A 25,342-nucleotide genomic window follows, 5' to 3' on the forward strand; every position below is an offset into this window, starting at 1 on the left:
TCCGTGTGGGGAGGGGGAATCAGAGTGAGGGCCTGGGGCATGGGGTCTTTGTCCCAGGGTGGGGGGAATCAGTCAGACCCTCCCCTCATATCCGTTCAGCATCCCAGCCCAGAGCACCTGGCTGGAGAGACCCTTGCCACTCCACACTCACACAACAGGTGCGGGACCCTCCTCCCCCGGAAGCTTCCCCAGTAATGTTTCCCCAAAGCCCCACCAGCCGGGTCTCACTCACACCACCCTCTACTACATACCCTGGGCCAGCAGCCTATGGGGGCCCTCTGTCTGTCTGGGGAAGGCCCTGGGGGCAGTGGAGGACCAAGGAATTAGGGACACATAGGTTTCCTCTGCGGCAACTGGACAAAAGCTAGGCCAGAGAGTGAGTCTTATTTAGTGGGGCCTGCCCAGATCCCAGAATTAGTGGGACCCCCTTTCCCTGGCCCTGCTGGGGGCTAGGCCAGCAGGCAGCTGGAGTCCTCAATGCTCTCCAGGGTCTGGTATCATCTGTACACCCAGTCAGCTTCAGGGAGGGTGGCCCCAACGGCCAGAATCCCAGCAGAGACCAACTAGACATCTAAGAGGCTGTGGAGATTCCTCTGATCCTGGGACAAGACACCCAAGAGCCTTCCAGGCCTGAGATGGCAGAGTCAAAGAGGCTTGGAACAGGAAAGAAGGGCTTTTCTTGGGATGAGATGAAGAAAAACACGGGAGTAAAAAGCATGCAGCTCAAAGCTAATCCTGCTCACAGATGTCGTGGGTTGGACCCAGGCCAGGGAGAGATGCAGGGAGGGAGAGGAGAGGCCGAGATTAAAGGCAAGAGGGTTTGGAAGGAGTGACTTCTTGAGCTCTTTTAGGCTCCGGATCCAGCCTGCCCTCTTCATCTCACACCCAAAGAAGCGCATTTTCGAGTCCCGCAGACACCCTAGAGTGACCAGGGCTGCAGAGAGAATAACCCGGTGGACAGGAAAGTCACCGGTGGACGCTGGGGCACACCCAGGACCGCAGCGGCAGCGACCCACTCTGGAAGGCAGCGAGCCCGGCCATGTGCGGCGGCGCCGCAGCGCCCTCTGTTGTTCGGAGGCGGCGGCGGCCTGTTCAGAGCTTCACGGTGTTTAGAGGGATAGGGTGCCTGCCGGGCTGGCCCAAAGCAAGTTCGTTGAGTCCCTGGAGTCAGCCCGGACTGAGGCGGTCATCCGACCTGGGAGGACCTGGGAGGACCTGGGAGGACCTGGGAGGACCTGGGAGGACCTTAGAGTCGCCTGCGTCAATCCCTACTTTATTGCTGGGTAAACTGAAGAGAGAGAGAGAGAGAGAGATGACTAGCTCCAAAAGAGGCTGGGGCCAAGGATAGGACTAAGGGGCTAAGTCCCAGCCGTGGTGCCGTGGGATGGCCAGGGATTTCCTGGTCACCCCACCAGCCAGGCTCCCCACCGACCACCCCGGATCAACCCACTGCCAGCCCCCTCCAAACAAGTCTCCCAGCACTGCCTCTGTCTCCCACCCCTTCTACCCCAACCCCCTCCCATAACAATTCTAGAACCTCCCAGTCTTGCAGCAGCGCCCCCTCCTTCAGCCCACCCCACTCTCCCAGCCTCAGGCGACCTGTGCACCCCAACACACCAAACCATTTCCCACAGAAAGCCTTCTGCTTTTTCATTTCCCCCCCAAAATGAAAACTTTAATTTTTTCTTCTCTTAATTAACTTTATTGGATTTTCTTTTTAATTACAAACCATAGTACTGCATGTTCTTTGTAACAGCTTCAACCAACTAGAGGGATCTAAAGTAAAAGCCGACCATCTCCCCTCTCCCCTTCCAGCTCCACAGCCCTGAGTCACTAGCATGGCTGAGGGAGGGCTGTCTTCACTCATATTTCTCTAGGGGGGCTCACTCAACAAGGAAGAAGTTTTGAAACCTACTATGCATTGGGCCCAGTGCTAAACCTGGGCTACGGGAGCAAATTAAGACCATACGGTGCCCACTGTCCTAATGGGGCTTTCATTCTAGTGGGGAAGAGGAGGCAAGAGACAGTGAACTAGAATATTCAAATAGTAATGAATTCTCTGGGCTCTGGCAGAGGGGAGTGGTGGGGCCTGGGGCAGGAACCAGGCTGCTGTAACTGGAACTGCCAGGGAAGGGCTGTCCGAGGGGGGACATTTGAGCAGAGCCCCGGTGGAGGGCACCGGGGGCCACTGTGAGGGGTTTGCTATTTGAAGGGCACCAAAAAGGCACTGAGAACACAAGGACCCCCGGGGTGTCCACCGGGTGGAGAGTGGATCAAAGGCAGGCCAGTGTGGCTGCCAGGGGCAGGAAATGGAGATGGATAGACAGTGAGCCCTTCTTATTTAAACATGGGCTCAGACGACACGCGTGGCTCTTTTCCTTCAGTGCTTCCAGGCGGGAACACGCGGCTCTCGCTGCAGAGGGGCAGCAGCGCCCTCTCTGGGCGGCCGGCACCCACGGCTGCCTCAGCCCGGGTTGTTAATCTTCCATTTTTTGCAATTGACAGGGTAAAAAAAAATACATCACATCAAGGGAGGAACGAAGCACTAGAATTGAATAAAGTACTATTGGATTAAAACCCAAAGTGTAACGTAAATGTTAATGAGCCCACAGACTTCGATACGCGATTGAATACATTAATAGGTGGAGGTGGGGGAGAGACAGATCTCCTGTGCAAAGGAATTCCACATGAGTGATGTGGCTACTTCATCCTCAAAGAGGGGGCACATAACCCCCCACTGCTCCATTTCGGGATGCACATAATGTCTTCCTTCTAAAGAGTACAGCAGAGAAAGAGGCTGGGAGGGGAGTGGATAATTTACAGTGAACACACCTGACAAACATCACTTCAGCCAGGTGACCGAGGGCAACTTCAGTACCATAGATCACGATGATGGTGTGTAACGCACTAAAAGTGGAGTTTTATTCCTGTGGTCACCTTCCCCCAAACTCGCAGCCCCTGTCTACGAGAAAAACATCAGACAGATTTCAGTAGAGGGGAATGCCATAATACCCGACCAGCACTCCTCAAATCGTGAAAGTCGTCAAAAATCAAGACAAGGCTGGGAAGGTCACCGCCAAGGGCAGCCTGCAGAGACCAAATGTAAGGGGCTCTTCCGGATGAGATCTGGGGACAGAAAAAGGACATGAGAGAAAAACTAAGAATGTGCAAATAAACCATGCATGTTAGGAAATAATGGGTCCGTACTAGTTCTTCAATTGTGACAAAAGTGCCATTTGTAAGTTGTTAGTAGGGGAGCAAACTTTGTCCCGGGAAGTCGTCTGTGGGGACAGTCTGTGCCTTCTGCTCTGTTGTCCCTGTAAGTCTAAGACTGTTCTAAAAATGTAGTCTATTGACCCAAAATATGCATCGCATCATTCTTTTATTTGTATCTCCCTCCCACTGAAGCTGAGTCTCTCTTCAAATAGATGTTCGGTTAGTTGTTTTTTATACTTGTGCACATTCTTTGTTTTTGTCTTTTTCTTGTTGGTGTATAACATTTTTTTCATAGTAAGGATATTAACCCTTTTCTTCCAGTTGCAAATATTTCTTCCAGTTTATTGTTGGTCTTTTTATTTTGTTTATGGAAACTTACATCAGTCAAAAATACTTTTTCCCCCCATAAGCAAGCCTTTCTTTCTCTCTCTCTCTCTCTCTCTCTTTCTCTCTCTTTTTATGGCTCTGGATTTCCTGTCCCTTCAAAGTGAGAGAAGTCTTCTTCTAAATTTCCTTCTAATATTTTTAGGTTTATACCACTTTCAATCTTTAATCCATCTGGGATCTGTTTTGTCAGGTGGAAGGTGAGAATTTGGCTTTATTTTCTTCCAGGTGGGTCACCAACATGGCAGTATGGTTAATTAAACCAGTCGACCTTCCCCCTCAATGGACATTTCCCCTTGACAGACAATAAGCTCCCATGTAGGTCCTTGGATCTGCTTCCACCAGACCCTCTCCTCCAGTTCTCCACGCGGCCATCAACATCCAGCTCAGAGGTCCCCACCCCTTCTCCACTGTAACCAGCCGCCCATTCCTCCCAGCGGGGCTTAGCCTGTCCGCTTCTTACCCGCCCCCATGGAGCTCGTTCATTGCATACATGCATTGACCTCCTTCTGGGTGTCCGGTGCTGAGCCAGAGAAGGCTGTCCCCCAGTGCTGAGCCAGAGAAGGCTGTCCCTGTTGACTTCCCAGGAGGAAAGAGGGGAGAACAAAGTGCAATAATGTTGTGAGGTCAGGTGGCTGGGGGTGCAAAGGTAGGAGAGGTCAGTTTCAGAAAAGCATCAAAAAGAAAATGATGCCAGAGCTGGGGGTGTCAGCTGTGGTGAGCAGGCATTTGCCCCACAGCCAAGAAGAAAGGGGAGGTCGGGTGGAGGGAGCAGCCTGTGCAAAGTGCAGAGGCAAAGCCTGGTGTTTGGGGAGCTGCAAATGTTTCAGAGGCCACAGCCAGGGAGAAGGGGAGGGGAGGGGGAGCAGGCCGCAGCACTCTAGTAAGCACACTAATGATGTTGCTTTCTCCAGAGGAGCAGCACGGTGGCACGTGGCAAGGGTGTGCCCACACCCTTTTTCCACATCCACACGGCACCTGGGTGTTATCATCATCTTACTACTTTTCCTGCAATTAGCTACTGTTTTTCCTAAAATAGATTCCACTTAAAGGGATGTTACCCACTTCCATAAGTGGGAAACCCGCCTCCCTTACTATAAATAAAAGGGAATTGAAAAGCTCCAATGAAACATATTTCCATGAAAATTAAAATTATTCATCTGCAATATCAATAAGAGGAATCTCCCAGCCAACATATCAGAGACCTCATCCCAGGACACACTGGTGTGTGGGTAAGGCATGGGCTCTGGGAGCCAGCAGAGTATTAACTGGATCCTTGGAGAAGTCACCTTGTCTCTAAAAGCCTAGGTTTTCTCATCTGTAAAATGGGGCAGTAATAGAACCTACCTCATTGGGTGGTGCAATTAAACGAGAATTTGGCTCACGTGTAGTAGGTGCTGTCATGCTCCTTGGCAAGTCTGGGGCCATGGGAATCCTCCCAAGGGTTTGAAACAGGAGAGGGGCACCATCTAGTTTGCATCCTAGAAGTCAGCCTCCCTCTGGCTGTGCCGGGGGTAAGGAAAGCTAGGGGAGACCCGTCCAGGGCTGCCTGGGGTCCCAGTGAGCAAAGGTGGAGTCTTGAAGCCTGCGATGGGGTGGAGGAGAGACAGCTGGGTATCAGAAAAGGAGACCAGAGGCAAGGCTTGCACCAAGGTTCTGATGAGGTGGGGTGCGTGGCTTTTCCTGGAGCGGGGAACACAGGAAGCCCCGGGTCTATGCGTCAGAATGTGCTGAGTGTGATTTTGTTTACCCTGACTTGGCAGAGTCTGTGGAATCCCACGTCCAGAGGTGGCCGACGTTAGGTCTGGCATTCAGGAATGAGTGATTATGGAATAGCTCGCAACGTTCCCTGGGTGGGTGAGTTTGCCGGGAGCAGGTGTGGGCAGCCACACCTCCATGGGGCTCTGGGCAGAACAGGGGTAAGAAGAGCATTTCCAGGTGGTGTCCTTCCTGTGGCCTCTCCAGACCTTCTGCTGGGCTCTAGGTCTCTGGCCGCAGGCCTGGGAGCACCAGGACTGAGGACTCTTGCAGGCTATGGTCATTCTCAGGCTCATTTCTCCCCATGTACTGCCCTACACTGTCTCCATGGAAATCTTAGGGGGCTGGAGCACTAACATGAGACAGTAGTGACCCCAGTGTGGAGGGAGAAAACCAAGGTCTTTCCCCTGAACTTGGTGCGTCATCTGGCTACCGCCCAACCCTGCCCCTTCCTCAGTGGGCCTTGACTCCCCTCTCTGATGGGGAGGGAAGACCCTAGATTCCGTCTCCCCAGCAGAAGCCCACGTCAGGGCTGCTCCGGGAATCCCTTTTATCTCCCGGATTCCCCTGACAGTGTCTGTTCCCTCCCTCCCCTCCCCCATTCAGAGTGGCCCCGAGGTGCAGACTGTGAAGAGGTTCTCAGTACCAGCTGTTGATGGCGTGGAGGTCGCGGTTGTTCTTCCCTCTGCCGCCAGGCGTCACCACCGGCCTGGAAATGAAAGGCGCAGCCGGACCAGTGAGGTCGCCAGAAAAGGAGAGAAGCGCCGGGTGGGGACGCACCGGCTGGGAGGCAGACCCCCGGAGGTGGCTGCCACTCGGTGTTGTAGCCCCAGTGTCCTTCGGGGGTCCAGAGAGGCAAGAGCCCCTGAATTCGGGCTGACGTGGCCAGACCTCACAAGGTAACCTGAGGGCCAGAGATGCAGGAGAGCTCGTGGACCCTGGGGGGGTCCGTGCCTCTAGACGCACCTCACGCCTCTTCCCATGCAGATGAAGCGGAACTTCTCACTACAGATGTTGCATCGACCCACTTCACAAATAACAGACCCGAAGCTCCATTTCCGTGCCCGTTTGTAGGAACCCCCTCTCCCCTGCCCAGTCAAGGCTATTTGCACTCCAGACCTACCTCCCTGCAAGCTCCTGACATTTGAAAACCTGAATGAGTCAGTAAATGTAAATGTAACAATAGCCAGAGTTTACTGAGCACTTACTATGTGCCAGAGGCCGTTCTGAACAATCTTATATGGGGATACTGTTATTACACTGGTGAAGAAACTGAGGCAGAGAGAGGTGAAGTAATTTGCGGAAGACAGTGACAAAAACAGCATTACGACCCAGGCGATCTGGCTCCAGAGCGACTCGTTGTTTTAAGGAATATTTATTAAGTTCCTCTGCGCCGGGCGCGCAGAGAGGATCTGAGCACCGGTAGGTTCTGGGGGACTGCACGCTTTGGCGGGTTCCACCTCGCCTTTCTTGCTTCGGCAAAACGTCCACAGGAGGCGCCCCCAAGTGCCCACCAGGTGGCGCACAAACCCCACTTGCCCTGGACGCGCCACACCCACGCTCCTCTCCATCGCCCCCTGTGGGAGTTGGCGTGGACCACAGACACTTGGGTCCAGCCGACAGGTGGCGGCCAGGTGACCTGGAGCCAGGTGTCGGCTCCCGGCCAGATGTTGGCTCCATTCCAGATCCCCTGTCGTCTGGCGGCCCAGCTCAGGCCCTGTTTTCCCCCCTTGCTTCTCACCTGCGAAGCCAGCTGAGATGTAGCAGGAAGGAGCATGACCAGACTCCTTTTGTTCAGTGCGTCACTGATTACAAAGCGTTTTCCACCAGCTCAGTTCAAACAAAAGACCAGGGGGCACTGTGTGCCCAGTAGAGAGCCAGAGGCTCTCACAGCCGCACGTCTTCCCCTATCAGATGATCCCACTTTATATGCAGGGAAGTGGAGAAAAGATTCATCCAAGGTCACCCAGAAAGCAGATCTCGGAGCTAGACTCTAAATCCAGGGCCGCTGGGCTCCATGTCCTCGCCCCTCCCACTCTACAAGAACACTGGCGTGAACCCTTACAGGCTGGAGGTCCCTCCTGGCTGGTGACTCCTGTGACAGGCAGAGGTATAGACAAAAGGACCTCTCAAAGCCTGATGTGTGCGCAGTTCTGGGTGTTAACGGGCAGCTTCCCTCTGGACCTCAGACCAGGGCTCTGCCACCTGCTTCCTTGCCCCTCTGCAGCCCTGGGGCCCCATCTCCCCTCACTGCTTCCTGCAGGACTGGCCCGAGCAGCCCCATCTCACACCCTCCCAAGAAGGGTCCTTTGCAAGCTCTTCACACTTTCACTTCCGATGATTCCCGAGGCCCATCATCCCCTTCTTGTCCCTGCAGTCGGCACTCCACTCCGCACCCAGCCATCCAGCTATGCACCTGAGCCCCCTGGAGCACCTCCCCTCCACCTGTGCAGGGCAGGGTGCTGCGTATCACCCTGCCAACCTGCTCCTTGTCCTGTGTCCTCAGGCCAGAGAGCTGGAGGTCGTCTTTGACTCCTCAGCACCTTGTCCTGGAGCCTGACTCCTCTCCATTCCAGCCCTTGAACACCCTTCAAGAACATTGCCTCCTCCCACCCCGATGGCTTCTGCCCTAAATCAGGCCTCCGTCACCCGCCAGCCTCTGGTTTCGCCCATCCTCTCAAATCCACCCTCCACCCTGTGGTCAGAGTGGCCTTTTCAGTGATTGTTCTAACGTGCAAACCGGACCCCTGTTTAAAACTTGAAATTAAAAGAAGAAAAACACCCAATCACAGATTAAACCCCAAACCTTAACTAGATCCATAAAGCCCTAGATCTATTTTCCACCGGTCTCTCTGGCTCAAGCCCCCACCCTCACCACCACACGTTACTACAGTCGGTACCCTCAGCTCCTGCAAAGCACTCAAGTCTTCCTGCGCACGCATTCTTCTTAGCACACCCTGTTCCCTCTGCCTGGAAGGCCCCTCCCCCAGCTCTGTGGCTGGCCAAGGCCTCCTCATCCTTTAGATCGCCACTGAGGGGCTGCAGCTCTCAGGCTTGCCCCTGGCTCCTTCCAGGCAAATCGGGGTCCATCCTCCATTTCTCTGGCCCAGAACTGGCTGTTCTTTCTTCATACCACTTGCTGCCATCTCAGATCTTGTGTCCTCTCGGGCGTAACCGTTTAATGTCTGCCTCTCCCAAAGCCCAGATTCTCCCTGCAAGTAAGCCCTGCCCCCTCTCGTTCACGGCTGCGCCCCCACACCCAGCCCAGAGCCCGACATGAAAGTAGACACTGGGTAACTATTTGTAGAACAAATGATTCTTTCTTTCATCTCGTCTTCATCAGAGCCCCGTCCCAGGCTTGCTTTCATCTCTGGCCTTTGCAGGGTTGCTTCCTCTGCCTGGAAGTTTCTTTCCTGCCCCTCCTCCCAGGCTGATCCCCATACCACGAGATCATTTATCTGGTATTTGTCTTTGGCTCCTCACTTGAATTAGGTTTCCTTCTGGGCTCTGCGAGTCCCTTCTACATAGCACTCCACCGTGACCCTTTAAAATTGCAGATCGCCGGGTAAACACGAATGATTGTTCAGGGTAACGACCGACCGACCATCTCCCACCCTTCCTCCTGTTCTGCTCTGCGGCTGCTGGCTCCGGGGCACCCACCCTCTGCCTTCGGGACCACGAGGAACCCCGTTTTCTGTTCACTTGATAGACACTGATCGGGCTCCTACTGCGTTGTTTTCTTTTCTGCAGCAGTGAAGAGGCTGGTGGGAAACAGGACTGTTCCGAGGGGGGGACAGAAGAAGCAAGCGAAGGCATCGGAAGTGCTAAGCAAATGCTCAGCTAACCCGCATCCCGGGTGCAAACAGGGGCTGAGGGGTGGGACTACTGCGTAGAGTCCTGCCCTCTTCACTGAGCAGCAGGGTGTGGCAAGGTAGGGGAGTTGCGGGACCCAGAAAGGCGAGCCCCCATGCCCTACGTCAAGGCCAGCACACCTGCGCACTGTTTTCCACCCTGGGAGCCACTGGAGGGACCAAGGTTGGGTGCAGGTGTGGAGGAACCCTCTGAGTCAGACTCAGCCCTTCCAGGGCCACTCCGCTCTTTTGAGCTGCTTCTCATTCCCCCTTATCCGATGCTCCCCACACGCCAGTTTGTCAGATTGAGGTCTAGAGGTCACGTCCACCGGCATCAGGAGGGCAGGGCAGGGGCTTATAAAAACACATGCTCCTGGGCCCCCCGTCTACCAATGAAGTTTCTCTGGAGTGGGACCCCTTGGAATCTGCGTACAGTACCCCCCCTTTACCTGGTACACTGAAGTAAGACAACCCCATCAGCCTGCCTGCCCTCCTTGCCCCTGGCTGCCTGTTCTTCTGCTCACCCCAAAAATGTCAGAGTGCCCAGGACCATTCCCCCCAATCCAAGCCCCTCGCTCCTCTTATATATCCACACTCTCAGCACCCGGGGGGAAAGATCAAGTCAGCGAGCGTCATTTGCTGTCTTGGCACCATTTGCCGAACAGGCTTGTGACCTTGTTAAACACAACTGTCATCTTACTCTTTGGAGCTTATGTCCTGGGGACTGGGAAATTACTGGAAAGCAAGACTAGAACTAACCCTCCCTGTGGCCACAGGGGAAAGATAACATCTGAACAAATGGCAACCTCAGTTACAAAGTCCCAACAGCCCAGGGGCCACACAGCAGCGCCACCCACCCTTTTTTAATCCAATGATCATCCAGTAAAAGCTCAAAACCCCGCCCCTTAACGTCCTTGTATCTCTCCACACCATGCCCCTCTCCTTTCTTGGAGAGTGAATAAAAACTTTACTCTGCATTTTCTTCTCTTTGTGAATTCTTTCACAGCCCACATCACCAACCACCCTAATACCCACGGCTAGACTTTCTTCCCTCCTGGGGTGGCCAAAAGCACCAGGACTTAACTTGACCAAAGCTGACCCTACCACCCCCTCCCCCCAGCATGCATCTCCTTTTCCTCACCTGCCGCGCCCCTCCCGGCAAGCATCCCACCTGTTACCCAGGCCAGAAACTTTAGTTTCATACCGGACTCCCTTTCTCCCCTCCTCTAGCCTCAGCAACCACCAGACCCTGATTATTTTACTTCCTAAGGACATTTCGGCCTCCCCCTTCCCTTACCTCAGGCCATGGCATTTACCTCCTAACTGGTTCTCCCCCTCTGGGCTTTTCCTCTTTTCAGTGAATTCTCCAAAAGCTTCCTAAAATGCAAATCCGACTGTAATCCCCATCCTCCTTATTACAACCCTGCTTGCGATAGATCCTCATAAACAAAAGCCCTGGTCCCTTGACCTGACACATAAAACCCTTCATCGGCTGGTCCCAGCCTTCTGCTCCAGCTTCCTCTTCTCCCCTCTGAGCTCCAGTAACAGCAAACTGCTTCCGCTTCTAGCCTCCGAGCCTCAGATCAGTCAGTGCCCCTTGCCAGGCATAGCCCTTGCCTGGCTGATTCCTCCTCGTAACTTCGGCATCACCTCCTCCGGGAAGCCGTCCCTGCCCCGCCCTGCCCCTGTCTGCACCATGCTTGCTGCATCCATAATGCCCGGTCCAGGAATCTATTATTCCATTCACCACACTGAGTTATTATAATCATTGATTTCCATGTCCTGGTTCAGCACTAGCCAGTGAGATCCTTGAGGGCAGGGACGGTGTCCCATTCATCTCCGTATCCCAGCCCCTGGCCTGGTGCCTGACCCTGAGGACAGGCTTGATTAATGGTTGATGGATGAATGCAGAGGGAAAACTTGAAGGAAGTGAGAGCCAGGAATGGCCAAGAGGGCAGTGAGGGCGAGCCTGGCAGGAGGTGCAGGCAGAGCAAACGTGTGGGAAGTGGGAAGGCGAGAGCTTCCCTTCGCTGCACTCCCACGACTGCACACCAGCCATTGTGCCTGCGCTTTGTTTGTACATTTTGTCTCACTTTGTTCCTGCAGCAACAGATCAGGAAACTGGCACCAGAGAACCAAAGCAACCTGCCCAAGGTCACACAGCGGGTGGAATCCAGAGCCGTCTGGCTTGCGAAGCTGTACTTACTCTGCGGGGCCACACCGCTCTCCTGGGGACAGGGCCTTCTGGAGATGTACAAGGAGTGGGCCCAGCTTTGCCTCTGCCTAGCTGCGCGCCAGAACCAGCTGCCCACGCTCAGGTGGCCGGCTCCTTCCTCCCAGCCCGGACAGGAGGCCCCAAGGCCAGACAAGGATTTATCTGTTCCTTCCTCCCCTGGCCTTTGGGGTCTTTGATGAGACACACAGGCCTTACCACCACCACTAGGGAAGGGCTGGGGCACCTGGTACCGCCCAGGGTGCCTGGGAACCCAGGGGGCTCTGTGACGCTGTCTGGGTTCTGCAGAAGCTGTCTCCCTCATTGCACTTGGCCCAGGCTGGTATTAAGATTCATCTGCATTCTCAGCGCACCCGCCTGGCAGATGGTGGGGGAGGAGGCTGGGTGCCTGCTGAGGGCTGCAGCCAGAGACCAAGCTGGGACCTGAGGGCCACAGAGCAGAATGCCCACCCACTGGGCCCAGCTCAGGCTGGGGCCGTTCCAGATCCTGGGGTACTTCCTCACCCTCACAACCTTCAAAGGGTACTAGGACCTGACCTTTGCTCTTTCTAAGGATAAAAGGGGCTCTAAATTTCTGGAAGGAAATGTAAAGATTAGTGGGGGGAGGGTCTTACCTTTGAGAATCTCCTATCAGGGTCTTGTTTTCCTCATTGCTCTGGAAATGTGCAGAGACCAGAGATAACCAGGGACCCCACTGGAATAGGAGCTCCACGTCCCAGCCTAGTGACTGCCCAGGTCACAGGGTCAGTGAGAATGAGGACCAGAGGAGCAGCCCCCACAGAGGCCTTGCCCATTTCACTAACCCTAACCCTTGACCCCAGCCTCAGAAGTTCTCAGAACCCTCAGAAGAAGTTCTCAGAAGCCTCAGAAGTTCTTGGGGAAGTTCTTCTGGGTGTCTAGCCTGACCCCTAGTAGCCTTTTCAGCCCAGGGCATTAGCCAAAGTGTCCTGTCACAGCGATTGCACTGAAGTGTGTGTGTGTGTGTGTGTGCGTGTGTGTGTGTGTGTTAGGGTGTGAGAACAGTTATTCCAACCCCTCTGAGTAAGGTAGAAGAGGAAAGAAACTGACATTACAACTACAGGAGTACAGGCTAGACACCCAGAAGAACTTCCCTCAGCAAGGAAGCAAGTGTAACAGACAGAAAGTGGACTTTCGACTGTGGGGAGAGGTTGCACTAAGGAAGACTTTGTTGTTGTTTGTTTTGTTTTTTTGTTGTTTTGTTTTTTGTTGTTGGAATGGATTTGGAAAAAATGGTCTTTCCAAATTCCAGGTCTCCTAGGGTTGAGGGTAGGGCAGCAGATGCCTAACGCCGTGCCACACGGGTGAGGAAGGTGGGGCACCTCACCACAGGCTACTACCCTCTCTCTGCCACCAGCATCGCCTATCCCCTGCCCGGCCCCGTCCAGCCTCCTTTGTCCTGGGTCCCCGGGCTGCTGCGGGCCGGCAGGGGAGGAGTTAACTCCAGAGGTACTGGCTGGGCTCACAGTACCTGTCGCTGCCGCCGCCGCCTGTAGGAGGGACGAGGCAGCAGGAGCCGCCTGGGCGCCAGGAGCGCTCCAGTCTGGCGGGTGCTGCGCGGGCAGCGGCGGACAGGTTCGGCGCCGCCAGGGGCGTCCGCCAGGGGGCGCGCCACGACGGGGCGGGAGGGGCCGTCTGGTCAGGGAAATTAGCACTAGGGACGGGCGCGCGCGCGGGTCCCCAGCACATCTGGGCGAGAGCCGCGCCGGTGGAACCAAGGGGGACGCCAAGCGCAGATCTGGAGCGGCAGAGCCACCTTGCAGCTGGGGCCCCTCGAGGCGCTTGGGGCGCACATCTGGGACCTCGAGAGGGGGCAGCGGGGCGCACAGCTGGACCAGGGAAAGGGGGCGGCGGCTGCACAGCTGGACCGAAGGGGGCGGGGTCGGTCCGAGGCGACTGGCAGAAGCGAGGGCCGCGAGTCACCAGCGACCAGAGCATGGGACGCCTCTCCTGAAAAGAGCAGGGGTGAGGCAGGGGCCTGGGACCCCAAGAGGAAAAGAGAGAAAGGGGCAAGAGAGCAAAGGAGGAGGATGCAACTGACCCGCTGCTGCTTCGTGTTCCTAGTGCAGGGCAGCCTCTATCTGGTAAGCGGTCCGCGGGGAGCTGCGCGGAGGGCAGGGGCTCGGAGGACTCGGGGAGAGCGCGGGAAGCTTCCGAGCCCGGAAACTTTCTCCCTTCCCCCCAGCATCCCCGGGATGGAGGGAACGCCTGAAGGCTAGGGGAGAGGGCGGGTCTGAGACCCAAGAAGGTAGAGAAAGGGTTAATAGGGGCGGAGAGCGGGTGTTTGCTTGGCCCACCCACTCGGCCGCTGGTGGCGGGAGGTGCGACCAGCACGAGGGAAAAGGCCGGTAGCTAGGTCGCCAAGGGTTACCCGACCCCGTCCAGGCGCCAGCCCAGGACGCGTGGAGGGGGCGAGGGGGTGGGTTGTGCAGCTGGTGCCTCGTCAAGTCGGGGGGCTTGGGCTTTTTCCTGATCTCGGGGACCCAGAGGGCCCCGGGCTGTGGGTCCCCTAGCGCGCGGGGCCGGTCCAGGCGGGGTCGGCCCCTGCGTCCCTCGCTCCCGCTCCCTCCCGCTCCCGCCCTCCCCGCCTGTTGTTTTCCTCTCCTCTCCCGGCTGCGCGCAGCCGGAGCCCCACAGGACCTGGGCAGGCGGCTCCCGCCCCAGGCTCTCGCGGAAGCCGAGCTGGGCACCCAGATCCTGCTCCTCTTGATCTTGCTCACGGCTGCCCGGGAACCCCACCCCAGGCCCCAGCCCAGGTCTTAACTCCTCTCCGATCCAGCGCCCCACCCCCATCCTGTCTTGGAGAAGCCTCAGCTCCACATCTGGACCTGCCCCTTTCCTCAAAACAATAATCCCCTTTGCCATCTCCCCTGTGCCGTTCACTGTGCGGAAGAACCCTTCCCTTCTCACATCCACTTGCGGCCCTTCTCCCCAGCCTCCACCCATTCGGCTGTGACCCCCAGGGGCCAAGCGCACACAGGTCTGTGGCCTTTAGTCTAACCCCCAGGAGCCTCTCCTCCTGCTGTCCCATCCCACCCCTGGGGCCGGGCAGGCAGGGCCACTGCACACATCTGCCCACAGGGCCAGGGTCAGAACCGGGAGCAGAAGCCCCCAGCCCAGCCCTGCCTCCAGACTCCAGCCCTCAGGCATCCCCCAGCCTCACCCCCCCAGGGACACCCGCAAATCTAGATGCCACCCGGCTGTAAACAGGTGCCCTCGGTGTTGGCAACACAGCCGCACAGGGTAAGTGCTCTGGTCAAACGCTGCGCAGACACACCCCAGGCAGCTGCCCTCAGGAAACCTTGTCCGCTGCTGGACGCCCTCCAGAGCTGTCCCGTGTTTGCGCTCGGTCAGGTCGCCCCACTGGCCCTCCCCACTGCTCGTCCAGGAAGCCTCCCCGGGAGTCGCCTGTTGCCAGAGTGGTCCCGCAGAGTTGGGCAGTTTTACAGGAGATTCGGGGTGGGGATGGGGGTTGGGGCACCTCTGGTCTGCGGGGCTGGGAGGGTGCGGTACGGGGGGAGGGAGGCTCACCCTGGGTGACCGAGCCTTACAGTGACGCAGCCTTTGAAAACTGGGTGCTCCTCTGTAAAACAGGGGTAAGAAGAACCCCTACCTCAGAGTGCAGGTGACGCCTGGCCTGCCATCGTCAGCGGTTCCCCACGGGGGTGTTCTGCTTGCTGCTCCCTCGGCCATCCTCAGTGTGAAATTCACTCCAGCCCCACCCCCCCACCCCCAGTCCTCTTGCATTTACACTGGAGGGAGGATGTTGCCCTGAGGGTAGAAACTGTCCCAGGGTAGAGCTGTGCCTCATCCAGCAGACTACAGAAGCCCCCAGAAAGGCAGGGGCTGGACCTCTCCTGTCAAATGGGCAGGGGGGCTCTTCCAGCTTTGGGGTGGAGCTCTCCTGTCTGCCTTGGGGCTCTGAGGGCAGAGACTGTGTGTCCCCCCATCAGCCTGGGATTCCACAGAGGCAGGGACGCTGCTGCTGCTGCTGCTGCTGCTATGTCTGGGGGCTCTGCCAGCACAGGGATGTGCTTCCGCCATCGGACAGCGGCTCTTCCAAGTTCAGGTTGGGCCTCCCCCTTCCGCCTGGCCCCCCCCCCCCCAGGGGTACGGGCCACAAACTCCTGGAGGCATGGTCCACTGCAGAGAATTCTCATCCATCTTTTTAGACTTTGAATAGTGGCCAGAGGCAAGACAGTGAGGAGGAGAGGTGGAAGGGGGTGACCAGGGTGTCAGAACAGGAGATGGGACCGTGACAGCAGCCAGTGTACACCGGGCCCCTAACATAAGTGGGCAGTGGGCAGTGTGCAGGGGCCCCTCAGCCCCAGGTCAGTGGAAGAGACCAAGAGAGACGATGCTGGTGACGGGAAGCAATGGACCAGAACTCCTGGGTCCTCTGGGGACAGGGCTCTCACACCTATCCCGACTCCCCCCACAGGTCATCTGTGGCCAGGACGATGGGCCCCCTGGCTCAGAGGACCCTGAGCGTGATGACCACGAGAGCCAGCCGCAGCCCCGGATGCCTCGGAAGCGGGGCCACATCTCACCTAAGTCCCGTCCCCTGGCCAATTCTAGTCTCCTAGGGCTGCTGGCCCCACCTGGAGAGGCCTGGGGCTTCCTCGGGCAGCCCCCCAACCGCCCGAACCACAGCCCCTCACCTTCAGCCAAGGTGAAGAAAATCTTTGGCTGGGGCGACTTCTACTCCAACATCAAGACGGTCACGCTGAACCTGCTCGTCACGGGGAAGATCGTGGACCACGGGAACGGGACCTTCAGCGTCCACTTCCGACACAACGCCACCGGCCAGGGCAACATCTCCATCAGCCTCGTGCCCCCCAGCAAAGCCGTCGAGTTCCACCAGGAGCAGCAGATCTTCATCGAAGCCAAGGCCTCCAAAATCTTCAACTGCCGAATGGAGTGGGAGAAGGTGGAACGGGGTCGCCGGACCTCCCTCTGCACCCACGACCCGGCCAAGACCTGCTCCCGAGACCACGCGCAGAGCTCAGCCACCTGGAGCTGCTCCCAGCCCTTCAAAGTCGTCTGCGTCTACATTGCCTTCTATAGTGCGGACTACAGGCTGGTCCAGAAGGTGTGCCCGGATTACAACTCCCACAGCGACACTCCTTACTACCCCTCTGGCTGACCCCGGGCAGGCTGCAGAGGCCAGGCTGGGGCTGGAAGGACAGGCCTGCCCGCACAGGAGGCCATCTGTCTGGACACTGGGCAGGGAAGGGGAGGGGTCTCAGGCCGGGAGTGGGATGGAGAGAAGGAGAGGCCAAGTCTCACGTGGTGGGGAAGGGGTCTCAGGTGCGGGGCCCCATCCCGAGGTCGCGGAGCGAGGAGGGCACAGGCGCACTGGCGGGGAGTGGGTTCTCCTCGTCGCCTCACAGGGTGTCCCCACTGAGCGGGAGGCAGATGCTGTGTCCAGGGAGGCCCCGGGGCCGGCAGACCAGCACGGCCTCAATAAAGCCCTGGAGAGGAATCTGAAACCCCGGCTCCCTCCCTGCCATCCTGAGACCACACAGCAACGAGGAGAGGGCTATTTCCTCGGTGCTGACACCAAGTGGGAAGGGAAGGATGGCCGCAAAGGGGCCTCCTGGGAGCCGGCGCTGGGGGCCGGCGGAGGAGGAGCTGTCCAGGCCCGCTCGGCGGGCAGCCTGGAGCCCCTTGTCCTGGACCGTGGACTGAGCTCAGCTTGAGGCTGAAGTGGTGACTTTGGAGTCTTCGATGTTGTGACAAATAGATCGTCGGCCATCTGCCCCCAGCCAGGCCACCCCTTTCCAAAGTTTCCTCTCTTGCCATTGTGCTCCCACCCCTCCCCGTGCTGATGGGACACTGGTCCTCCAGCTGAGGCGGGGGTGACCGTGGCTCTCCCAGTAACGGGGGGTAGGTGGAGGCCCCCCCCCCCCCGCACGCTGTGTGTCCCTCCTCCAACCCAGCTCTGCTGGCTCCTCTGGGAGCCTCCTTGTCCAGCCAGCCACCCTTCAATATCAGTCGGGGCCAGATGGAGATGTTGCTTCCCCTCTTGGCTGTGGGGCTGGGGGAGGCCAGACTGTGGAGGGCGCGCTGGACCTGTTCCGTGGTGTCTGTGTGTGGGTGGGTGGGTGGGGGGAGTCTTGTGAAATCACCCGATTGTCAGCTTCTGTGTGCCGAACCGTGTTCTCGGAGCGGGGAATAAAGCTTTCCCAGGGCATTGGAGTCTGGTCAGGGGAAAGGGCCCCGGGCCCCCCACAGGCCAGCTGGCGGGGCTGCAGGGCCCTCACAGCGGTGGTGGCTGCCAAAGCAGCGCAGGGAGGGGGAGCTGGCGGGTGGGCGGGCCTGTCGGGTGTCCCAGGTCCTTCAGTGTTTTGCTCTGTGGCCTTGGGCAAGTCCACTCTCTGGCTCGCCTTCCATTCCTTCCCTATGAAATGAGGAACTGGTCCGGCCCAGAGGTTCCGGGACGGGGGCCTCTGTACCAGCGTGGGGGTTTGTTAAAACAGATTTCTGGGTCCCATCCCGAGTGGGCTTGGCTGGGGCCCAAGCACCTGCCTTTCTAAGCAACACCCTTGGGGGGTGCTACGCTCTGTGCTCAGGGGTCACACTTTGAGGACCTTCAGACGACCTCCAAGCTCCTTTCTGGCACCGGCTGCCCAGGATGAGGACACACCTGTGATGCTCACCCCTGGCTGTGACTTGCCCCTGCTTCTCCTGGGGGGGCGGTTCTCCTGGGAAGCGTCCTTTCAGAGAATCAGGGGCGTTAGGATTTCAGTCTGATGACCTTATAGTGAGGGCACAGGCCAGGGTGGAATGGGGACAGACAGGGACTTAAATCAGCCATTCCCCTGCCACAGTCCACAGGAGGGCCTTGGAATGGGTGGCTGCTGGTGGCACCTCGTCTGGGAGTTGGCTGGGCCCTTTGGGGCTCAGTGAGGGGAAGGCTGGACCCTCACTACCAAGATCACAGTGTCCTCTCTGGAGGTCACTCTGGGTCTAGAGGGCAGCACTCAGGTCCCCTGGGTCCCTTTTGGCCCTGCAGCCACCTCGAGGAGAGTCCTACCTAGCAGGAGGGAGGAGGGTCCTGCCGCCCCAACCTGCCTTGCCTGTCCAGCGGCGTTCAGCGTGGACCAGGCTCCCTCCCACTGCAGAGGGAAGCTGGATGGGACCTTAGAAGCCACCTTGCATAAGTGACTCAGAAAAAGCACATGACTTGGGCTCATTCCTAGTTCTGTTCTTTGCCCTGCACCACGTGTCCTGGGGCCACCTCTCCTGGGCAGACTCGAGACACCCCCACACTGCCATACCACCCTGTCCCTTCCCACCTTGAGGTCGGGGACTCTGTGCTCAAAGAGGCCCAGGGCCCCAGGCCCTGCTGCAGGGGGCTTATGGTTGTGGAATCTGGTGCACCCTCCCACTGGCAGAGGCCCACGCCCCAGACACCAGCCAGGAGCCCCTGTGGGTACTAGAGGACTCTGGCAGGGGGGCGTAGCAAGAGGTGGCTCTGGGGCCTCCTCTGTCTGGCCTGGCTGAACTGTCAGCAGGACCCGGGGACACTCTGACCCGCCCCCTCTGGCTCCTGTCCCCCTGTGGAGAGCCAGATGCTGCCGACAGCTGGAGGGCCGGCCTGCCTGGCGTGCAGCTCCGCCTGCGCGGGGGGCGGGTTCGTTTTAATAACTTCATTTCACCCGCACACACACCCTGCCGCCTCGTCCTCCTTTTCTGCCTTCCCCATCACCCGGCTGCTCTTCTCAGCTAGGATCTTGCTGGCAGATATCCTCTGAAATCATAATTCTTTTGGAATCACCCTCTGGGCCCTACTATTCTTGCCATCATGATACTTCCTCCACCATTTGTCTTCACAAGGGTAAGGGGTCCATCCAGCTGCCTCTGGCTACAAAGGTGCCAACCTCTGCTCCGTTGATGAGCAATGGCTCTGGCATCCCCTGGGAGAGGGACCCACTCACTGAGACGGACACACACCCTTCCCCACCCACCACTGCCCTTCGGTGACCAGGCTGGGGTCCCGTGGCCCTGCTCCCCCAGGGTGGGTTCTTGCCATCTCCATCCTAGCAGAGGCTCCAGGACACGCCTGCCAGGCCAGGGCTCTCTGAGGTCATGGCATGGCCTCTCCCCAGCAGTCTGGGAGCCAGGGTCTGTGCTTTCCCCATCAGACTGGAGGTTTCCTGAGGGCAAGGTTTGCAGTGTGGACGTGGGGGAACCCTTGGAGACCACTTCTGCACTCAGACTTGGTCCAGGCGCTGTTTGGGCCTCAGTATTTGCATCTCTAATGGGTGAGTCTGCCCAGCAGCCTGTGAAGCTAATCGGAGGGGATGCCCACTGGGGCAGCAGGGCCAAGTCTTTCCCCGCAGTGAAGCTTGAGGCAAAGCAAACCGGTGTCTGGGTCCCTCCCCCCTCAGTCTCCTTTCCTGGGATGAGCAAGCAGGAACTGAGTCACCCCCTTCCCCCTCTTTGGCAGGAATGCTGGTGACCTTGCATGTGGCAGACTCCTTTGGCCCATTGCTCAGAGGCGGTGGGTGGGCAGGGAAGCTCAGAGAAGGATGCACGTGTGGGGTAGGGGTGTCCAAGGGCAAAGGGAGGAGACCAGGGACCTGGAGCATTGAGTGCATATGTGTAGGGCAGCAGCCCCCGATCTTTCTGGCACCAGGGACTGGTTTTTCCATGAACGGGGTGGGGGTGGTGAGGGTGGGGACAGGAGGGAAAGCTCAGGTGGGTCAGGAGGCGGGGCTCAGGGGAGCTTCCCTGTCCACCTGTTCCTAAAAGGCTGCCGACCCCACCGGTGCCAGTCCTCGGCCAGGGGGTTGGGGACTGCTGGTGTAGGGGGTGGTGGGGGATACGATGAGCCAGTTGCTCTGTGCTGGAAAGTGATCCAATGTCATGGTTGAGAGTGGGAGAGAGAAATGTTACTTCCAAAGACTCTGAGTCTTATGATACCGTCGGGGAAACCGGGGGCTGGGGTGACAGGCGAGGAGAGGCACCGCCAGTCCCACTAGGCAGGAGCAACATAAGGTGGGGGCAGCACCCGCTGATGACGCCCAAGCCCTAGAGTGGCAACTGCTGCCATCGCCGAAGTACACATGCCAGAGGAGACCTGGCACTCAGCAGCTGGGGACCGGCTTCTGGCCCCCCAGGGGAGGACCCGGTTTCCTGTCGACCTGCCAAACTCAAAGCCTGACCTAATAACAAACAACCCCAAAGAAAGATGCCTGGTTCATCACTGCAGGGCCACCTGGCTGAGTGGTCCCAAGACGCAGGCTGGCACTTCCTGAACTACAGAGGCCGCCAGTGAGTGAGCCACACAAGTGCTGTGGGAAGATAGAGTTGGGTCCCCATCCTGGGACTGTCATTGATTAGCTAGGTGGCTTGGACAAATGACATAATCTCCCAGAGCCTCCTTATGTGAAAAACCAGCATCCACCTCCCCTGGAGCATTGTCGGGAGAATTAGATAAACTGCTCAACAAACCCACTTCCTCCTCTTTGTCTTTGGAGATGGGTCGATGTCAGTTACAGCCTTGCTCCTGGGACGGCCGGGTGGAAGGACCCGGGCCAGACGTAGGAGGCCTGGGTTCCTGCCCTGGTTCTGCCCCACAACGCACGTGGTAGAGACCGATGATGGTTTTATAGCATCTCTTCCCCCTTTCTTCACAGTCATGAAATCCTCAGTTTCTAACTGGGAGCGTGGCTGCCTAAAATAAATACATTTTCCTGCCTCCCTTGTGCTAAGGTGTGATCATGTGACTGGATATGGGCAGTGACATAGCAAAAGGGTCATTAGGCGACTCCCAGAGATCTTAAGACAGCTGAGCCCTTCTTTGTTCCATCTTCCATCCTGCTGCCTGGAATATGCATGTGAGTGCTGGAGCTCTGGCTGCCATCTTAGGCCATGAGAATAAGAACCGTAGTCTGAAAATGATCAGAAACATCTTGTTCCCTGAAAAATTTGTGGGATAGAAATATACCAGCCCTAGGCTGCCTATCATCAGATTTTTAGGCGGAAAAAAAATCCCATTTCTCTCTCATTTCTTTCAAGTTTCTACCTTACCTGGTCTCCATTTCTAGCAGTTAAATCCGGTCCCGGCGGATCCAGTGGATGCGTTTGAGCACTTTATTTCTGTGGACCTCGGTGTCCCCGCCGGTGGAAATGAGACAGTGCTCACCTATCGTGCAGCCCTTCAGAGGTCTCAGAGACTCACAGACAAGAACGAATGTGGGGGAGCTCTGGTCCTCCGCCCTGTCTCCGGCATCAAAGCACACAGCTTCCGTTTGGGGAGGCGGAATGACTTGTGGCTGCATCGCAGGGAGCCACTGAGGGGCTCCGAAGGATGCTCTAGCCTCGTCTGGAAGGCCTTTAGTCCCCCAATTCAGCCCCCACACGTCTCAGTCCCCATCCGCATTCTGATATTGGTGACACAGAATCCTCGTTAAGGGCCTGACTGATCCCAGCCAGATGGGATCCTAATTTAATTAAAAACCTTTAATTACCTGCGACAACACAGTGTTGGAAGTCCGATGCAAAAGCGGGCCTGGGACGGGGGTGGGGGGGAGTGGTTGACAGGGCACAGCACTGGCTGCCCTCCCATCACCCGGGGAACCCGCGGGGGTGAGGTGCATCTCCCACCCGGAGACAAAGGCGCACGCTGCGTAGGCCAGCCAGCAAGGCCCGGGCTGGGCGGATGGCCAAGTGGGGGAGTAGGGCAGACCCGGCCTCGGGAGGTGGAGCGCCAGGCTGTTGAGCCCTCAGCCCTCAGTGGTGGGTTGCGTTTACACTGAGACCAGCAGAGACTGATTAAACTCAGACCTGAGCTCTCCTGAGCCCCTGGCCCTGCCCAGGACACTGGGTGGGAGTGGTCATGGTTCTGATTCCTCTTGAATTGACCTGGCTTAAGAAATAGGGGCACCTCTGCACCCACCAGAGGAAATTCATGACCTTGTAAACAGGGACTTTGCTCAGGGGTCATCCACCTGGGGAGTAGACGAAAGGGAATGACTAGGCAAGCTTTAGAAGGGCCATGTAGTTCCTTGGGGACTAGGAAGGACACCCACCTCCTTGGTACTGGGCCCCAACTAGCTCCTCCCTCTGAAGGCAGGAGAGAGCCCAGCCCAGCCCACAGCCTCAGCAGGGACGGATCCGGAAACCCGGGCTCTCTGAGCCAGGCTATTTTTAAGCTTTGTGGACATCATACGTTAATACCCTTCTGTTCTCTTAGTACTTATTCATTCAACAAATATTGTTTAATAAAGCCTCTATAAGTTCCAGCTGGTCTCCACGGTGCCAGGAGCTCCAGGGGAAGAGGTTTCGGTCCACATCGGAGCCGCTGTCTAAGAGGAAGTGCTCCACAGGGGCCAGTGTGATGTCAGCGGCCGGCTGAGGGGAGAAAGCCCAGTGTAAAAAGAAACTGGGAGTCGGAGTCAGCAAGCCACGCCTCTCCGGACCCAAAGGTTCTCTGCAGGGCACTGAAGCTGGGAGGCTCTGTAGCTCGCCCTGCTGACTGTGGCCCCCTCACACCCTGCCCCGTCTCCAGGCCTTTGGGTCCCTCCTGCTCACCCCCTCCTCTCTTCCAGCGTCTGGCCCCAACTCCACACTCATCTTGCTTCCTCTGTGATCCTCTGAAGAACCTGTTCCTACCTCTGACTCAGGTTGAGGCTGGAGCACCTTGTACCTCCCAAATTGAGGACAGAAGGAGATGTGGATGTACCCCTCCCCCCAACCCCAACCTTTGACTAACAAGAAACAGCTGTCCCCCCCTCAGCCTGGAGACCGTGAGAGCAGGGGCCATGCGCCCCGGTCCAGCTGGCCTGGAGGCTCCCCAGAGGCAGGAGGCCCTACTTCTGAGGTGGATCTCGTGAGCTCACCTGGCCCAGGTGCCCTGCCAGGGTGTGAGCACAGCCTCCGCTCAGCCACCGTGGGAGAGGGACTGTGACAGGACGACGAGCCGCTGCACCAATCACACTCCAACATGCCCAGGTCCTCCGGCTGGAGGAGGCCCAGGTTAGCTCCTGGGGTGCAGTGGGGAGCACTGAAGCCAGGGGCTCGGGCTCCTAACCTAGTGTTTTCCTCCTCACACCAGGCTCCCTTTTATGGTGGGTGTGCAGATGGTTCAACTGGGTAAGTGGCCTGCTCACTCCCAAGGAGCCTAGGTTCCCCCATCTTTGGCTCAAAATGAGACCACGCTCAGCTACAAGGTGTTTAAAGAGAGCTGGGCTTGAGTCTTAGCTGTCATGTGATCTTGATCTAGTCAGCTCTCCTCTCAGGGTCTTGGATGGCCCTGCTCCCCCCACCTGCTCACCGCTGAGGGGCAAGCTGGCTCTGTGAACAGTGGCATCATGTCAGTGTAGGGCTATTGCCATCTAGCACCCCACCCCCCACCTTCCCAGGGCTCACGGCAGGGCGACTCTGCTGTGCCGAGAGCCCTGGGAAGGGAAGGGGCTGGTTTTCTTGCAGGGCTGGCTGTGTAGAGAACAGCTGCTGAGAACACCGATTCCGGAGCCTGGTGGCCTAATTGTAGACTTTGGGCATGTGACTGAACATCCTTGTGTCTCGGTTTCCACACCTGTAAAATGAGGGTGATCTTCACCTGCCGGAGGGCTACTGTTCATTGGACCAGGTAAAGCAGCTGGGACAGTGTCTGGCTGCAGTGAGCGGCTGCTAGCGCAGTCCAGCTTATGGGGGGGGCAGTGGGTTCTGGCCTCGCTCGGGCCTGGGTGGGCTGGTGGGCGGGCTGGCGAATGGCCATGGGTCCTCATTCTTGCTGCAAGAACAATGTGCAGGAAAAACCCACAGGGAAGGCTGGAGTTCTGTCGGGTCTATGAAAAGACAGCACTTACACAAAGGAACCTACTTCTGTTCTCCTTGATTCTGGCCAAGAACCCGGGCACTTGGTTGCATTCCTGCTGCTTCTGCAGCCCAGAATCTCACATTCTGCTCTCCGGACACCCCTGTGGCACATGAGGGGTTCCTGTGCACAGTCCCTCTGGGACCTGTACCCGTAAACATAACACAAGGCTCAAGGAATGCAGGTGGCCAAAGGGTCTTTATTTAGAAGCACAGGGCTCAGCCCCCAGGGCAGCGAGCCACGAGCCCTCCCCAGGCTGTATCAGCCCACCAGTGAGAGCCCCTCCTGCCCCGGTCCTGGCCCCCACGCTCCACGCCACACACCCTGATCTCTCCCCCTGCCCCGACTTCAGGCCGCCTCCACTCGATAGGTCACTTTCTCATCAGCTGGATGGCCTTTGGTCCCTTGCTGGCACCCCTGGGAACTGGTGTGTGAAGGGCACCAGCTTGGACTGTACCAGACAGTGAGTCCCCAGGGACTGGGCCTGGCATGGCCCGTTTCTCCCACATCTTGGGGAGGGCAGGTGCCTGGGCTTCACACAGGGCTTGGCCAGTAAACCTTGACTCACGGGTGCACTCGGGACTGGATTTCTATCGTGGGCCTCTTTCACAAGGACAGGGAAAAGACACACACAGGTCAAGAGGCAGCTAAACCCTGGAGGGCGGCATCTGCAATAGATGGGAATGATGCTGGTGTGGGGACACTGGGGGCAGGTGAGGGGTACGAGAGGGTGGAAAGGTATATAAACGCCCCGTTCACCAGTCTTGGCAGCCCCGGGTCTGGGAGAGGAGGGGGTCGCTGCAGCTCAGTCAGGCTCTGCCATCTGCCACATCTCAGCGGAGACCAGCACTGGAGGGCTCGTTGTAGGCAGAGGTTTTTTTTTTTTTTTTTTGCTTTCTTTTTATTTTTTTATGCGGCAGGATCAGGCTCAAGATGTCACTCTAGTGAGCAGGACTAGAGACGGGGTAGAGAAATGTCTAGGAAAACGAAGGAGAAATAAATGGAAGCCTCTATGCTCCAGAAGGAAGGAAGATCAAGGGCGGAACAGGA

The 25,342-nt window shown here is 57.6% G+C and overlaps 1 protein-coding gene across 2 annotated transcripts; it reads left to right on the plus strand.

The window, feature by feature from the left end:
* The first annotated feature begins 13,110 nt into the window (after positions 1-13,110).
* NXPH3 (neurexophilin 3) lies at positions 13,111-17,453 on the plus strand. 2 transcript variants are annotated; one of them, XM_053673293.1, is made up of 3 exons: positions 14,495-14,703; positions 15,429-15,529; positions 15,902-17,453. In XM_053673293.1, the coding sequence occupies exon 3, from the start codon at positions 15,983-15,985 to the stop codon at positions 16,604-16,606; it is 624 nt and encodes a 207-aa protein (XP_053529268.1). In that variant the 5' UTR covers positions 14,495-14,703; positions 15,429-15,529; positions 15,902-15,982; the 3' UTR covers positions 16,607-17,453. The 2 variants fall into 2 exon arrangements, with proteins under 2 accessions (XP_037005759.2, XP_053529268.1); XM_037149864.2 differs by lacking the exons at positions 14,495-14,703; positions 15,429-15,529 and adding an exon at positions 13,111-13,544.
* Positions 17,454-25,342: the final 7,889 nt, after the last annotated feature.

Source organism: Artibeus jamaicensis, unplaced genomic scaffold (assembly GCF_021234435.1).
Source record: "Artibeus jamaicensis isolate MK-2021 breed Jamaican fruit bat unplaced genomic scaffold, CSHL_Jam_final contig_1998, whole genome shotgun sequence".
NCBI classification, from domain to species: Eukaryota; Metazoa; Chordata; class Mammalia; order Chiroptera; family Phyllostomidae; genus Artibeus; species Artibeus jamaicensis.